Source organism: Eptesicus fuscus, chromosome 22 (assembly GCF_027574615.1).
Source record: "Eptesicus fuscus isolate TK198812 chromosome 22, DD_ASM_mEF_20220401, whole genome shotgun sequence".
Lineage (NCBI taxonomy): Eukaryota > Metazoa > Chordata > Mammalia > Chiroptera > Vespertilionidae > Eptesicus > Eptesicus fuscus.
The window spans coordinates 16077943-16092828 of NC_072494.1; the positions used below are offsets into that span (position 1 = coordinate 16077943).

General features: G+C 42.0%; 1 protein-coding gene and 1 pseudogene across 3 annotated transcripts; both read right to left on the minus strand.

The window, feature by feature from the left end:
- Positions 1-1704: 1704 nt before the first annotated feature.
- Positions 1705-3204, minus strand: LOC129147860 (heterogeneous nuclear ribonucleoprotein D-like; annotated as a pseudogene).
- A 70-nt stretch (positions 3205-3274) lies between these two features.
- RIT1 (Ras like without CAAX 1) lies at positions 3275-14735 on the minus strand. 3 transcript variants are annotated; one of them, XM_054711458.1, is made up of 6 exons: positions 14665-14735; positions 13940-14075; positions 13714-13770; positions 10483-10556; positions 10068-10259; positions 3275-9046 (listed from the first exon to the last, which is right to left on the minus strand). In XM_054711458.1, the coding sequence occupies exons 2-6, from the start codon at positions 14031-14033 to the stop codon at positions 8816-8818; spliced, it is 648 nt and encodes a 215-aa protein (XP_054567433.1). In that variant the 5' UTR covers positions 14034-14075; positions 14665-14735; the 3' UTR covers positions 3275-8815. The 3 variants fall into 3 exon arrangements, with proteins under 3 accessions (XP_054567433.1, XP_008153899.1, XP_054567432.1); XM_008155677.3 differs by lacking the exon at positions 14665-14735 and adding an exon at positions 14407-14557; XM_054711457.1 differs by lacking the exon at positions 3275-9046 and adding an exon at positions 9596-10022 and having other exon boundaries at positions 14665-14723.
- Positions 14736-14886: the final 151 nt, after the last annotated feature.

Consider the following 14886-nt stretch of genomic DNA (forward strand, 5'->3'; position numbering starts at 1 on the left):
TACGATCATGTGTACTGAAATGTACACACTGAACCAAAAGCTGCTCAATAAGGATTCTGGGGTTGTTTTGTTTTAAGCAAGGACTATTAGACAAGGCTAATAATTTTCAGTAATTTTGTGTCAAGACCAACTCCTATTTAAAAGTTGATTGGAAATTTCAGAATATCCCAAACATGAAGATCTATCGGTCCTTTGTTCGATCCAGTAGTTTCCTTCATCACAAGGTATGAGTTTACTTTTCTTTCATATATTTTTATTGATTTCAGAGAGGAAGGGAGAGGAAGAAATAGAAACATCCATGATTAGAGAGAATCATTGATCGGCTGCCTCCTGCATGTCTCCTATTGGGTATCGAGCCTGCAACCTGGGCATGTGCCCTTGACCAGAATCGAAACCAGAACCCTTCAGTCCGCAGGCCAATGCTTTATCCACTGAGCCAAATCAGCTAGGGCTGAATAATTTCTTTAGTCAGAGAACTAGTTTCCTGTATGGAAATGTTTCAGTTCCAGCTGTGCTGATAAAATGTGAGATAATTTGAAAGTAAATTTTAATTTGAAGCTGAGCAAATCCAGGACTATGCAAATCCAACATTTTCAGTATTGGACTATAAAGCACTTTAAAGCCAAGTGCTTGTCAAACTTACAAAGACTCTGTCTCACCCTTCTCAAGATTGAGTTTGGAAAAGATGCAACACTACCATTTGTCAGGAACTTACTAAACTTATACAAGAAAAAATTCTTTTGAGAAAATAAACAATAAAGACTAGGAATGAGGCCCTGGCCAGGTAGTTCAGTATCTGGTCAGGACACATACAAGAAACCAATGACTGCATGAATAAGTGGAACAACAAAATAGACATTTCTGTCTCTCTCCCTTTTTCTCAAAAACAAAAAACAAACAAACAAAAAAGCCCATCCAGTGTGGCTTAGTGGTTGAGCATGACCCATGTGGCAAGAGGTCGAGTTTGATTCTCACTCAGAGCACAAGCCTGCGTTGCGGGCTCAATCCCCGGTGGGGGCCATGCAGGAGGCAGCCAATGGATGTTTCGCTCTTCCTATCCCTCACCGTTCCTCTCTCTCTAAAACTCAATAAAAACACATTTTTTAATAAAATAAAAATAAATTTAAAATTCAATAAATTAAAATAGAATTTGTCCTAGCTAGTTTGGCTCAGTGGATAGAGCTTTGGCCTGTGGAGTAAAGGGTCCCAGGTTTGATTCTGCACAGGGGCACATGCAGAATCCCCGTCCCCCCCCCCCCCAGTAGGGGGCGTGCAGGAGGCAGCCAATCAATGATTCTCTTCATTGATGTTTCTCTCTCTCTATCTCTCCCTTCTTCTCTGAAATCAATAAAAAAATATTTAAAAAAGAAGGTATTTCTTAAAAAAAAAAAAAGAATTTAAGACTAGGAATGAGGGCACCCAGGTCAGTTTTGCTCAGTGGATAGAGCATTGGCCTGTGGACTGAAGGGTCCCAGGTTCGATTCCGGTCAAGGGCACGTACCTCTTTGCAGGCTCCTCCTTGGCCTGGACCTTGGCCAGGGCTCGTGCAGGAGGCAACCAATCAATATTTCTCTCTGTCTTTCCCTCTCTCTTCCACTCTCCCTAAAAGTCAATGGAAAAGTATCCTCGGGTGAGGATTAAAAAAAAACACAAAAACTAAAACTAAAAAAAAAAGAATGAGGGGAAACTTCAGAAGTTACAGCTTTTTGATCTTATCTTTATTATTGCATTCCAGTTAAAGTCAATCTCTTCTCAATTTGCCTCTTCAAGAGTCAGCTACTCAGATCTGCCCTAGCTATACTAATTCCTTGTCTGAATTCCTGTAACATTCTCACTTTGAAGCACATAATCTACTAAATTCTCTGAATTCCTATAATATTCCCAGTTTGGAGCACATAACATACTACTTTAAGATTGATCTCTAGTTGTTTTGTACATGCAAATTTTATCAAAGCTCAAAAGCAAGGACGTTGAATCCTCTGAATCCCTCAAGCTCCTTTTTTTTAGTACCTGACAGAGAAAAACAATCACATAAGGAAGCATTTATTTGAGGTTTAACATGAAATCTACAAATAAAACTTGTATAAACACAAATCCATATTGAACCATAACACAGAGAGCAAAAGACAAAGTAAAAACAAAGAAGACGAATTGGTGGCTATATACAGTTGGACGCAGTTGTGTCTTGTACACTAGAAAGTCTTTTGCAAAATAATCACCTTAGAGCAACAGAAGACCAATCTTCAATGTTGTCCTGCAAGATGGGTTACTTTAGCAATCTCCTTCAGTTTTCTCCAACGTCCTCCTCTAGCATGGCTGGTAATCGCGGTGGTGATTGCCACCCCCTCCAGAGGCCTTGCCCGAAGTGCTCTATTGGTTTCAGCCAAGACCCCTCGTACCACCTGGTCCACCAGCTGCAGCACCTCTTCCTCCTTTTTGTTATTATTGCTGCCTATATACGTTTTTGGGTTGGGCAACTTTGATTTCATACTCCCCAGAACCAAATTGATGATAGCTGCTTTCTAAAATTCCTTCACTGGTTCTCATCTGAATATGTGATAAAACCAAAACCTCTTCTTTCATTTGTTTTTGTATTCACGGAGAAGTTCAGTATTTTCAACCTTTCCAAAGGCTCCAAAATATTCTTTGTTCTTCAGAAGTATCTGGGCTCAATCCACCCCCAAACACCTTTTTGGGAGCTGCTTCCCTTTTAAAGCTTTGGCCCTTTGGGAGCTATCAATTTGCCATCCAGTTTGTGTTCTTTCCGTTCCAAAACCTCATCCACACTAGCAGCATCTTTGAAAAGCACAAATCCAAATCCCTTCATCTTCTGGTGACTAGATCTGTTTTAATTGTGCAGTCTCCAACTTCCCCACCTCGAGACAAATACTCAGTCAGACCCTTCTTGCTTGTATCCCAGCTCAAGTCTCCAATACACATTTTACAGTCATCCTGCTGATTCTTGCTCGTGTTGATCTCCATGGTGGCCAAGTTCCTGGCTGGGGGTGCTGGTGGGTAGTTAGGGTCGGTGCCACGAAGCGCTGTATGGAGCTGGTGGCGGGAGAAGCCTCACAGCTCTTAAAACAGTGCTTAGTGTGCACAGAGGAAGTTCGCACACACTCTGATTTTAATTCCATTGCCCTTCCCAGCAGACCTTACCATAGGAAATGGAATGCCGTGTCTTCATTACCCAGCTCAGTACATCCCTTTAAGTCCAAACTAAGTCCTCTCTACCATCACTGATGCCCATTTAGAGAAGTGAAGATAAAAGCAATGCCCTTCACATAAAAATTTATTCCTTGTTTTCTCATATTTAGTACACATACTTGAAACAACTTTACCCTTGATCAGGTGGCAAAGGAGCTATCATTTTCTATGTGTTCCCTTTCTCCTCACCCAAGAGGTAATGTGATTGAAGGAGCATTCCATGGCATGCTCCCTAGCACTTTGTCAAGGTGTTCTGTGCATAATGAGCACTAAAATTTATTGTAATCAATGTTTTCCAGAATGTAAAATCTCATGGCATTAAACTTTTCTTAAAATGACGCATTGCAATGATTCCAAACATTTCTACCCATACATGGGTAAGTAAAGTAAAAGCCCAACAAGTTGTTTACAAGTTTTGTATTGTGTCAAACAGTCTTCATATACAAGAGCGTAAGTGAAAAATATCTCTCCCTTTGCCTCCCCAAACATCACAGACCAATTCTTGCTTCTATATCATGAAGTTAAAACATGTTTCCCTTTCTGAAGTATACAGTTAATTCTAGACACTAGCTTCTAAATTTTGTAACTTACCAATCTAGTAGGGCACGAATAGTTCCAGTGCTTTTCAACTTGTCCCTGAATTTTTCTCTCTTCGAAGTTCCAGGCAGTAATTGATTTTAATGCCCTCAAATTGGATAAAGCTGACTACTCAGAGCTTATAAATTACATGCACTATATATATATATATCCCTTAAACTAGCACCATGAAGAGAATTCTCAATACTAATTGATGGGCTAATTAATCCAACAATCAAATATATAACAGTGATAGTCTTTTTTGATTTTGATTTTGAGAGGACATTTGTTAAAACTGGGAACAGTGAAACAAGGTAGGGTAGAAGCCTAGGCAAGGCTGCTGTTGGCTCGCTGGGAAGTGAAAGTCACAGTGACCGAAGTGAGCCAAAAAGGAGCTGCTGTTGACTTACCGAAAAGTCAGAGAAAAGGGGGCCTTGGAGACAGGTTTGGGGATCAGCCCGGGATGAGCTGCAGCTGCCCATTGCTCCTCTGGTTGCAAGTCTCATAGGGACCGTTAGAGTTTACAAGATGCACGCCTGCGAGGGAAGAAAGGCGTGGGCGTGCTCCTGAAGGGGAAAGCCCCGGCAATGATAGTCTTAGAAACACTGATTTGTTATTTTCCTTATATACAACTCAAATTCCCTCCTGTATTACATATCTTTCTTTCTGGCAATATTCTCTGCTATCTTGTCTATCCCAAATAATTATATAGCTAGCTGTCAACTTCTTGGTTGATGCTCATAACATTTCCCTAGTCATTAGTAATGAGAGTTAAGGCATTAAACTTAAAAGGCTCTAGGCTAGTTTAAATATGGTGAAATACTGTTAAAACAGAATTGTACTGCATTTATTTTCTACCTTCATGCCTCTCCATGAACCAGTCTATGGTTCCTGTAAGATTGTCCTGCATAATTTGAATTCTGGGTCTTTTACTTTTGAATGGCTTGAGTACCATAAAACATAACTTATTTGGTAGCAAAAACATTTCCAGGAGTTTCAAAAAGAACCACTACTCGGCTAGAAAATTTACAACTATTATTTTTCTTTAAACTTGGAACATACAGCATTGATTATAAGGAAAAATACAATCCTGTCCTTCTGCCTGTAAATAAGGACACAGTAAGTTGAGCTATGTGCTTTTAAGAGGCACTACACACCAAGTCCTGTTCTTAGAGTTTGAAGTGGACAAGAACACTGCTTCAGTGATAGGTAATGTTCAACATATGCCACATTACTCTTAGCATTTATGCACTTAATCTCCACACATAACCAGTTCAGATATCAAAACAATCCTGATTCTAAGAGAGAATTCCACCAATATTTAAAGCTGTTTCTTCCCAGGACAATAAATTATCAAAGTGTACTCTCTTAAGCTAAGCTTTGTCAAGGCTCAGAAACTGTGAGGTGAACTTTGCGAAGTCCTTGTAAAGAAATCTTCAATAAGAAACTCAACGTATGGGGATTTTAAAGCTTCAAGACTGGCTCGTTAAACATCAATACCACAGGCTTTCTCAGAGCACCAAGTCTAGTGATTGTCAGTGTTAAGGAGGCACATACACAATTTTATTCAAACTCCTGAGGTCTCTTCTCTGTATGGAAAATGCAGTCAGTCTGACAAAGGGCCTAACAACATTTTGCCAGGCCTAGCTCTTCTAAAGAGCACAGGGAATACCCAAGGTAATCTACAGATTCAATGCAATCCCTATTAAAATACCAACGGCATATTTCACAGAGCTAGAACAAGTACTCCAAAAATTTATATGGAATCAAAAAAGACCCCAAAAATACTTTAAACAATAAAAAAAGACCCCAAATAGCTGCAGCAATTTTGAGAAAGAAAAATAAAGTTGGAGGAATCACAATAGCAGATTTCAAGTTATACTACAAAGCCACTGTAATCAAAACAGCCTGGTAATGGCACAAGAACAGACATATAGATCAATGGAACAGAACAGAGACCCCAGAAATTGACCCAAGCCATTATATTCAATTAATATTTGACAAAGGAGGCAAGAGCATACAGTAGAGTCAAGACAGTCTCTTCAATAAATGTTGTTGGGAAAATTGGACAAATACATGCAAAAAAATGAAACTAGACCACCAACTTACACCACACACAAGAATAAGCTCAAAATGGGTAAAGGACTTAAACGTAAGTCGTGAAACCATAAAAATCCTAGAAGAAACCACAGGCAACAAAATCTCAGACGTCGTCTCTCATGGCAATAGGTTTATAGATACATGTCCTAAGGCAAAGGAAACTAAGGAGAAAATAAACAAATGGGACTACATAAAAATAAAAAGCTTCTGCACAGCAAGAGAAACCATCAACAAAACGAAAAGAGAGCCCACTGTATGGGAGAACATATTTGGCAATGATATATCTGATAAAGGGTTAATATCCAAAATATATAAGGAACTCATACAACTTAACAAAGGAAGACAAACAATCCATTTAAAAAATAGGCAAAGAGGACTCAAACCACCCCTCATGGCAGACTCAAGAAGGCATAAAACCTCAGGTTCCAAGAATGTCGGACCATCAAAGGGGAAGAGGAAGGAAAAACCAATCATCGAGCTTATGGAGCATGAAGAGGAGACTGAATCCAGAGCAGCAAGTCCAACCTCTTCTATAGGCTCGACTCTTGACACTGCTGATGCCAGCCAGGTTGAAGCAATAGTGAGTGTGAGACCTCCTCAATCTCTAATGGGTTGTGCTCCTGAAGAAGGCTTCGCTGCTTCAGACAGACAACTGCTTAGGAGGCTAGAAGTTGGAATCAACACACTTATCAGTGAGATGAGTGCAGTTCGAGAGGAGCTACGAGAAGCGAGAATGGACAGAAAGAATTCATCGGATCAGTTTCAGGAGCTTTGCGCAAGAGTTACACAAATGAGCTTTGCCAAATTTGTGAGAACAAAGGTTAGTGAAGAGAAGATCCATATACGCGATGCTCTTGAGCCACAAAAGAAAGACATTCCTACTCCACCAACTGAGCAATCAAAAACTGGAAGCAAACACGGCATGAATCCAAGAAATGCACTATCTTTGATGAGCTTAGCAAAAACTTCCCTTAAAGATGGAATATATGCAAACTGAATTTGAAGGACAAGAGTCTACAATTAAAGAAAAAAAAAAATTAGGCAAAGAATCTAAATAGACACTTCTCCAAAGAGGACATACAGAAGGCCAAGATACATATGAAAAAATGCTCAAAGTCACTACTCATCTGAGAGATGCAAATCAAAACGACAATGAGGTACCATTTCAACGCCTGTCAGAATGGCTATCATCAAATCAACAAATGACAAGTGCTGGCGAGGATGTGGAGAAAAGGGAACCCTCATACACTGCTGGTGGGAATGCAGACTGGTGTAACCATTATGAAAAACAGTATGGAGTTTCCTCAAAAAATTAAATATGGAACTGCCATTTAACACAGTGATCACTCTTCTAGGAATATACCCTAAGAAACCCAAAGCACCAATCAGAAAGAACGTATGCACCCCTATGTTCAATTTACAATAGCTAAGATCTGGAAACAGCCCAATTTATAAATAGCTAAGATCTGGAAACAGCCCAAGTGCCCATTAGCAGATGAGTGGATAAAAAAGCTGTGGTACATTTATACCATGGAATACTATGCAGCAATAAAAAAGAAGAATCTCTTACCCTTTGAGATAGCATGGAGGGACCTGGAGAGTATCATGTTAAGTGAAATAAGTCAGTCAGAGAAAGACAAGTATCACACGATCGCACTCATATGTGGAATCTAAGTAACAAAACAACAACAACAAAAAAGTTTGAAGACCATTGATCTTGACCACAGATCTCCTCAGTACACTTACAATCTGGTCCAGGTACTCAGGAATACTACCACTTCACACATAAAACAAGGCTGACGTTCAAAATAAAATGCCCTTGGTCACTGCTCTCTAGGCCCTGGATGTTCAGCAAACACTAACAACTGAGAACCGAGTAAACCATTTTTCCTATGCTATTATCTCTAAAGACACTGTATGTAGCCATGTCTACCACACTGTGTGTTCCAGGAAAACAGTAACACAAAATACAGCTTTTAAGATAAATAAACGTGCCACAAGAAAAAAAAAAAAAAGAGCACAGGGATGCTAGGGGAAAGCACTAGGGAACAATTACTGTAAATGTATAGTCAAGTGCAGCTCTGGGGGAAAAATAAACCTCTACAAGGCAATGGCTATCCCAACTAAGGATTTAAATTAAATGAGTTTGGAATCCAGTAATGGTTCCCTAAGTGTTTACCTTTGAAGGTAAAGGAAAGTCTGAACCCTGAAAGAAAGAGTAAAATAACCTCATAGGAGAACCCTTCATTGCATTTTATATGCTTGTTTGTTCTCAACCATCCTAGTACATTTCTTAGAAAAGCCAGGTGCATACTAGGAACACTGTTCTGACCCAACTGTTTTTCTAGCCAGTTCCTGTAAATATATGGCCTACTTCCCCAAATCTCATCACTCCACAATCTGCAACAGGAGTCAGTTCCACAGCTATTTGCTGAACTTCAGCACCTATCTCTTTAGCACTGGTTTCCCTATATGATTTTTGTTGTTTCCAGGAAGCACAGTGTGAACAGAAAAGACGGAGGTCCTTCTCTGGGACAGTCCCAGGAAACGGAAAAGGTAATGTGGAGTAGTGCATGGCAAAACATTCCTCTTATGAGCTTAGTCAAACACACTTGGTATACATATTCCCCTGGATATAAACAATTTACATTAATTAATTAATCAGCAACAGAACCCAACTATGGTAGATCAAATTCTAATGTGACAATTTAAAAGCAGAAAGTGCTCCACTGGGTTAATAAATCAGAATTAGCTAAGAGACAATATATTAAATACCACATCATTGAAAACTCCTAGTAGGCATGTCCCCTTCATCAGTTACTTTAAAAATAACGGTCATAACAGGAGAAAGAGCAAGCACCATGCTCACTAATGCAGGTTACTGGACTGCTTTGATTAAGCACTGCAGTTCACACGTAAACACTTTACAACTTCAAGTGACTGAATCTTTCTTCTTCCGGAATGGTGATTTTAGCCTCTTCCATACACTGTTTTTGGGTTTAGATTTTTTCTCCATGGCCAGTACTGCCTCCTTTTCTTTCCTACGTATCTCCCGGACAAGGGCATGGAACACATCGTCAATGTAGTAGCGGTATGCAGCAGATGTCTCAAAGAAGGGACAGCTGAATTCTCGGGCCAAAGCCAATCCTTCTTCTTTAGTGACCTTTAAAAATGTAAACAGAGAAAATTTGTAGTGGTACAAGTGGAAAACAATTACAACTACCCCAAAAGAAGGAGCTACCTGAACAGGAAGAGAGCTCCTCAACTCTGGAGGTATTCAAGCAGAGTGCAGTGATTTTTGTAATGTTGGGAGGCTAAATTACATGAGTTCTGATTCCTTCTGCCTTCAAGTTAGGTGAATTTATGTCGACTCTATTTTAAAGATAACTCTTTGCAACAGGAAACAGTTATAGATATCAAAAGTGCAATCTGCATTTTCTTCATACTTTTCATTTTAAGAAAGTAAAACACGAGGCAAACAGATGCATATTTAAACTACAATACTGAAAACTGTAAGGACCCCAAAATTGATTATTCAATTATGGATATACCATAATTTCTCCTACTTTTGGGTATTTAGGCTTTTTCTAATTTTTTGCTACCATAAAGAGCCTGGCAATAAACATTTTACATATAAATCTCTGAATAAATTTTTCAAAGTCAAACTACTTCCAACAATTTGTACCATTCATTGTTTCCAGTAGTAGCCATGAGTGTGCCCGTTTCACTACACCTTCAGAAACTCTACACTGAATAGCAACATGCTAAACATCACTGCTAACTTGAACGGTATGGCTTATTCTAAAATCCCCTGCAATTTCTCTTATTCTCTCCTTCCAGGGCTCATAATCCTCACCATCAGGAAGTATATCTTCAAGTCTAATTTCAGTTTCTCCTGATGCAACATTTCTGATGTTTTAGGAATTGAACATTCCACGATCCTTCATTTACTACATATTCTATGCCATCTGATTACTATCCTGTGGATTTTGTCCTGTAAACTGATTCCTGAAATCCAGATTTTGATCCCAAATGATAGCAAATTAGTACATACCAGGAAATTTTCAAGGTTAGGCAGAAGCTAATTTTTAATTTTTACTTTCAGACAGAGGAATCTATAAACAGAAAAACAAAAATGACTAATCCCATTAGGTTACAGATAGCATTTTCAACTCTATCCTCACCTGTCTTAGCTGCTTTAGATCAGACTTGTTTCCTACAAGAACCACAGGTGTATCATCAGTACGTCGAACTCGATAAATAAGCTGTTTAAATTCCCGCACTTCATGAAAACTTCGACGATCGGTGATAGAGTAACAGATGATAAACCCTTCTCCTGCCCTCATATACTGATCTCGCATGGCTGTAAACTCTGCCTAGAGGGAAACAAGGGTTATTAATGTAGTGATGCAACCTAGAACTACATATACATTATCTATTTATTTCAGATTAAGGAAGAGATATATCAATTACCTGCTATCCTGAGTCAGAGTGCATGAAAAATTAAAAGACATGAACTGGTGATATTCTCTGCATAAGCCTCCCCCCTCCTTTACTAGAGTGAAAATGTCTTATTCATAGCATTCTGGGATTAGATACCTGTCCAGCCGTATCCAAAATATCCAGGTTGGCAGGCTCATCATCAATCCGGATCCGGATTTTATAAGCATCTTCTACAGAAAGGAAGAAAGGTGTACTGTGACCCCATAGACACAGGAATATGCAACCCTACTTTAAAATCCATCTTATGGAAAAGCAGATAACATAAGTTCTTTAAGTGTCCACATTTTCTCTGGCAGTATGCTTAAATCTACTGAGATTCGTACAGTGGGTCTTCAACTAAATTTATTTTTTCACTTAAGCAGTGATGTAAATTTATTCATAGCTTAGATTTATAAGATCTCACCTATAATTCTAAGTTAAAAAGGATTGAGATCATTTTTTAAAAAAATATTAGGCCAAAAAAGTAACTTTACCACTTACTAAATGCAGGCATTACATTAAGTAATTTATATACATTAACTCATCTTACCTTATAATAGACAAATATGCAAATTGACCGCACCTTCGCTACGCCCAAGCCACGCCCACCAACCAAGCCATGCCCACCAACCACGCCCACCAGGAAACCTTTGCAGGGACGCTGGGTGTGGCGGAGCCCAAGGCTGGGAAAGCCGCCTGAGGCTTTCCCGGCCTTGGGCGCCAGCGGGGAGCCTGCGCCGCTCGCAGCAGAACACTGGGGGTCGGCTCCTGCGATCGGTCGCAGGGACACTGGGTGCAGCCGAGCCCAAGGCCACCGCCCAGGGCCAAGCCCGGACCCTGAAAGAAGGCAGAAGGCGGTGGCCACAGCCAAGGCCTGAGTCCCCGGTGCCAGCAGAAAACTGGTGCAGGCAGCCAGGTGAATGAAGGTCTATTGCACGAATCTTCGTGCAAATGGGCTACTAGTTCTATAATAATCCAATGAGGTATTATCTCCATTTTACAGATTTAAAAAGTTAAACTCTAAAAATTAAATCTCCCTACATTAAACATTAATTAATGACATAGCCAGAATTAAAAACCCAGGGCTGGCTTGACTCAAAAGCCAGTTCCTCCTCATTTTAATACTATAGAAAAGAGAAAAAAGTCTAAATAATCCAGTGTCATTAATTTCTCCTTTATGGAAGCAAATTTCTTTTTTTAAATTTAATTAATTTAATTAATTAATTTATGTTTAAATATATTTTATTGATTTTTTACAGAGAGTAAAGGAGAGGGATAGAGAGTCAGAAACATCGGTGAGAGAGAAGCATCCATCAGCTGCCTCCTGCACACTCCCTACTGGGGAGGTACCCACAACCAAGGTACATGACCTTGACCAGAATCGAACCTGGGACCCTTGAGTCCGCAGGCCAACGCTTTATCCACTGAGCCAAACTGGTTAGGGCTCTTTTTTTTTTAAAAATAATTAAAAAAAAATATTTTATTGATTTTTTTCAGAGAGGAAGGGAGAGGGATAGAGAGTTAGAAACATTGATGAGAGAGAAACATCGATCAGCTGCCTCCTGCACACCCCCTAGTGGGGATGTGCCCACAACCAAGGTACATGCCCTTGACTGGAATTGAACCTGGGACTCTTACGTCCGCAGGCCAATGCTCTATCCACCGAGTCAACCCGGCTAGGGCGAAGCAAATTTCTTTATGCATATTATTACAGTAACCTTGGAAAATACAGGAAATTTAAAAAGAGAGGAAAAAAAATACTTAATATGTTCACCATTCAAACAACTGCTGCTTACATCCCGATGTATTTTCTTATCAAAATTTTTTCTTGAACCCTTGCTTCTGATTCTTCCTCAAAAGTGAAGAGCTGACTAAATCAATGTTTCTCAAACTACAGGACATGATCCATTAGGATTAGTGAATTGTGAATGAATTTAATGAAGTGGGGACCAGCATTAAAATAAACAAGCAGAAACCTTAAATAAAAGAGAAAAATACCAGACTGTACCACATATAGTGAGGTCAATACAGTTTCGTGAATTTTAATTACACGTGCATATGGGTCCACACACACATATTTAATATGTGCACTAGTTACTAGCAGCCACAGTTTAAAACAAAATGTACTAAATTATAAACTCACTGGGAACTGACATCATATCTTTTTGCTCACCTCTCTATTCCCGGGGCCTACCACCCTGCTGGGACATAATAGGAACTCAAGTGACATGGTATTTACTGGTGAATCAGTTAATATGGTCAAGAAAGTCTCTGATTGAAAAAAAGAACAATCAATGGGGGGAAATTTTTTTTGGAATTCTAATTATCCTAAACCCTAACTCGGTTTTATTCCTAGAATTCCCCCCCCCCCCCCGAGTTTGAATCTCTGAACAATGTTCTAACTTTAATACAGTACATGAAAATAGCAAGCACTGCTTCCATTCCCCTCATCCACAACAGTTCTCTACTCTATGAAATGACCACATCCAAAGCTGGGTTAGCTCAGACACTCGTTGGCTTTGTGGAAAACAGAGCAGCAGAGGCCTGGCTCAGTCGCAATCCTTCCTAGAAACCCCGGCCCATGACTAAGTGTCACATCCTGAAAATACTAGCAGTACAGCAGACCTGTGCTCTCCCCTACCCTTACCCCTTTTATCCTGAGATACAACCCTTAGATCAAATCTGCTTCCTTAGGGTTCATGAATAACAGTAAGATTTCTTAGCCTTTGTAGAGAAAGGCAATTTTTTTTAAAAGGTAAAATAAAGTTACTTTTTATTCTAACAGCATTTTGCCAACAAGAGAGCACTAAGGATTACAAAAGACATGGAGGCAGACCTTACTGTGTAGTGAACTTGAGCTACAAGGAAGTAAGTGACGAGCCTGTGAGTGGACGTCCAGGCCCTGGAGAGCTGGACTGTAAGAGTTCAGCAGGCTGGCTCTACTTGTTTTTCTGCTTCCTTTTGTGGAAGTTCAAACCAGCTGACTCATAGCTCGAGAAGTCAGTCTCAAGTCAGACCCTTAGAGGACTGACAGCAAAAGGTTTCTGTTAAGTGGCCTTTACACTTTTCCTTTAATCTAGCAATACAGTATAACCATAAAAATGTGACAAAGAAAGTGTCCCATTCATGTCCAATACAGGACAGAGCCTAACAATGGCTTACATCCAAACAGAGTTAAGTGAGGACAAGGAAAATTCATTTGCTTACCCACTGCTCTGATGCTCTTACTAAATAAATATGAATTAGACGCCAAAGGAGGCTCAAAATGGAGTTAAAAACCGTTTTTAAAAACTGACACCAAGGCCTTCTGACGGGTCACTGAGACACCGCCGTGACCACCTGGCTTACCGATGGTGGGGTCGTGGTCTTCTGGGAATCGGTGGCTGATGAACTGCATGGTCATGGCTTCAAAACAAGAAACGAAAGTCAAAGCTCGCACCAAGGTGACGGGCCGCGGAAAGAACCCCCAGTACCGACGGCAGGGCAGCCAGGCTCCCGTGGGTCTGAGGAGGCCATTTGTTTTCGGAAACGTTCGTCCCCAGTGCCTCCAAGATGGAAGGGGCCGGTCACCTACCGCTCTTGCCCACGCCGCCGGCCCCCAGCATCACGAGCTTGTACTCCCGGGAGAGCCCGGCGGGGCTGCCCGCGGGGCGCGATCCAGGGTCCATTGTCCTCTCGGCGGCTCCCGGGCTGCCCCCCGGAGAAGGCACCTACAGACAAAGACGCAGGGAAATGCCGTGTCCTCGGCCCAGGACGGCTTTCCCACTGGTTTTCAGAGCGTGGGAGCGAGGGGAGGGGCGGGAGCTTCGCTACGAGAGACTCGTCCGCCGGTGGCCCCTGACGGGAATCGAACGGGGACCCTTCGGTCCGCGGCCGCCGCTCTGACACGGCGCCCGGCGGCCGGGCTGAGAGAGGACAGCCCTTCGCCCAGGACGGCGACCTCGGGTCACGGCTCGCGGCCGGTGCCCGGCTTCCTTCCACACGCCCTCCGGCCTCACCCTCTCCCTGCTGGGTTCGGGGCCTAGGAACCCCCACCCTCACCTTCCACCGGGACAGGCAGTCCCAGGACGCCGACCAGGTTTTCCAAAAGAGAGACAAAGGAGTTGACACTTGTTCTTCAGACTGGAGATCCGCACAGCAGGGAGGAGAGCGGAGCGCTAACGTCGGGGTTTGGGGACCCGAGGCACAGAGCCGCACCGGCCACCGGGGTCCCCGCGCCGCCGCCTCCCCGTCCTGTCCCCTCCCCCAGGGCACCCCGCCGCCGTCAGGTCCCCCCACCGGGAACCCAGCCGCTCGTACCTTTCGGTAGGCGAGGACCACGATAGGCGAGCTCACCCCTCGGTCCTGCACTCGCAGCGACGCTCCGGCACTGACCCGTGACCCCTCCCGCAGCCGGGAAGATGGCGCCACCGGCGAGAGGGACGGCGCCGTGACGTAGGGCAGGCCCGCCCCTCGGCCGCCGGGTCCTCTAAACCCAGTTCCTGCGACCGGCCACCGCAGGGCCGGGGTAGAGTACCATAC